The following is a 2,116-nucleotide window of genomic DNA, read 5'->3' as shown; positions in this document are numbered from 1 at the left end:
CCATCTGTCCATCCATCCATCCATCCCTCCATCCCCATACACAGCTCCTTTCTTATCCATCTATCACCAAACCCTCCATCTGCCCATCCATCCATCCCCATAGACAGCTCCTTATCTACCTATCACCAAACCCTCCATCTGTCCATCCAGCCATCCATCCCTCCATCCCCATACACAGCTCCATATCCATCTATCACCAAACCTCCATCTGTCCATCCATCCCTCCATCCATCCATCCCCATACACAGCTCCTTATCCATCTATCACCAAACCCTCCATCTGTCCATCCATCCATCCATCTGTCCATCCCCATACACAGCTCCTTATCCATCTATCACCAAACCCTCCATCTGTCCATCCATCCATCCATCCATCCATCCCCATACACAGCTCCTTCCTTATCCATCTATCACCAAACCTTCCATCTGTCCATCCATCCCTACATCCCCATACACAGCTCCTTATCCATCTATCACCAAACCTCCATCTGTCCATCCATCCATCCATCCCTCCCTCCATCCCCATACACAGCTCCATATCCATCTATCACCCAAACCTCCATCCATCCTTCCATCCATCCATCCATCATCCATCCCTATACACATAAGCCTACTTGCCCACCCACCTGTCCATCTCCATACACATCCTCCCACCCGCGCATCCACCCATCCATCCCCACACACATCCGCCCACCCGCCCAGCAGTCCATCCATCCACATCTGTATCCATTCCTATATCTACCCGACCATCTCCTCCATCCATTCATCCAAATACACACCCCTCTGTCCATTCAGCCATCCCTCCACACAACCCCTCCATCCATCCATCAATCCATCCATCCATCCATCCAGAAATCCAGCTTCCCCTCTCTAACTGGTGAATGGCCAGCAATCTGTTTGTGGAGGCTGGAGGACTGGAAGCATCTTCCTGCGAATGTCTCGGCCCTGTGGCTGGTGTCCTCACTGCACTGCAAAGCAAAGGGGGTGGGAGGGGAAGGGACCCTTCCCCCCAAGAGCAGCCGCTGACCTGTAACGGTGTCGGTGGAGATGGGGCCGAGGCGCTTGCGGCCGGAGACGCCGTAGAGGTTGAACTTGTATCTGCGGGAGGGGGCCAGGTTGGTGATGGTGACCGTGCGGGATCCCCCCTCCATGGGCAGCGCCTGGGGTTTGCCCTCCTTGTCCTTGTACTGCAGGAGGAAGGAATCGAAGTCCCCGGCCTGGACAGTCCAGGAGAGCAGGATGGAGTCGCGGGTGACGTTGGAGGCTGAGAGCTCCCCCAGGCTGGGCTGGGCGGTGGGTTCATCCTTCCATGGCGCTGTGGCGGGAACATAGAGAGGGAAGTGAAGGCCACATCCAGGGTTGGGGGCGGCTTTCCTGGTTCTTCAGGGGCTTGATTATTCCCAGCCAGAGGGCATCTGCATAGAGGATTAGCAGGGGAGGGGGCAGGGAGCCCCAGTGACCAGCCCCAGGACACAGCCGGATCCTGAAGCTGGGAAGGAGAGCTGGGGACAGACAGACGGATGGTGCATGTCTGCAAAGAGGATCCCACATTCCTGTGTTCTCCACGGTCATCCCGCCCATGAAGGGTGTGACGTTACGAGTGTAATATAATATCTCATTGACAGGTGCCAGGGCCAGAAAGAGTTAATTACCTCACAGACTGACCTGACCCGGGGCCGGACTTTATAGACTGGTTAGGAAGGTCTGTAAATGAACAGAGCTTTGAAATGCAGCTGCATTGTTAGAGAGAGAAGTTGTCATTTACGTGAGTGTGTGACACTGTGCACAACTCCATATATAGACACACATCCATCCATCGATCTGTGCGTCCACACAGACAGCTGTTCCTTTCCATTTCCCAACACGTCGCCCCATTGATCCCATCCACCCCACGTGTCCTTCCATCCTGCCTCTGAGCCACACGCATCCATCCACCCACCTACCAATCCTTCCCCATACACCCCATAACACACAGCCATCCATCCACCTACCAATCCTTCCCCATACACCCCATAACACATCCATCCACCCACCTACCAATCCTTCCCCATACACCCCATAACACACAGCCATCCATCCACCTACCAATCCTTCCCCATACACCCCATAACACATCC

The 2,116-nt window shown here is 54.6% G+C and overlaps 1 protein-coding gene across 1 annotated transcript in view; it reads right to left on the bottom strand.

Moving 5' to 3' along the window:
* TNXB (tenascin XB) overlaps positions 1 to 2,116 on the bottom strand; it is a 62,475-nt gene that overhangs the window by 40,459 nt on the left and 19,900 nt on the right. The window contains 1 exon segment of the mRNA XM_075071491.1: positions 1,027 to 1,314. Within this exon segment, the coding sequence (XP_074927592.1) occupies positions 1,027 to 1,314 (288 nt within the window).

Source organism: Chelonoidis abingdonii, chromosome 12 (genome assembly GCF_003597395.2).
Source record: "Chelonoidis abingdonii isolate Lonesome George chromosome 12, CheloAbing_2.0, whole genome shotgun sequence".
Lineage (NCBI taxonomy): Eukaryota > Metazoa > Chordata > Testudines > Testudinidae > Chelonoidis > Chelonoidis abingdonii.
Note: the sequence above shows the minus strand (reverse complement) of the source record. Positions and strands in the feature narration are given on the sequence as shown.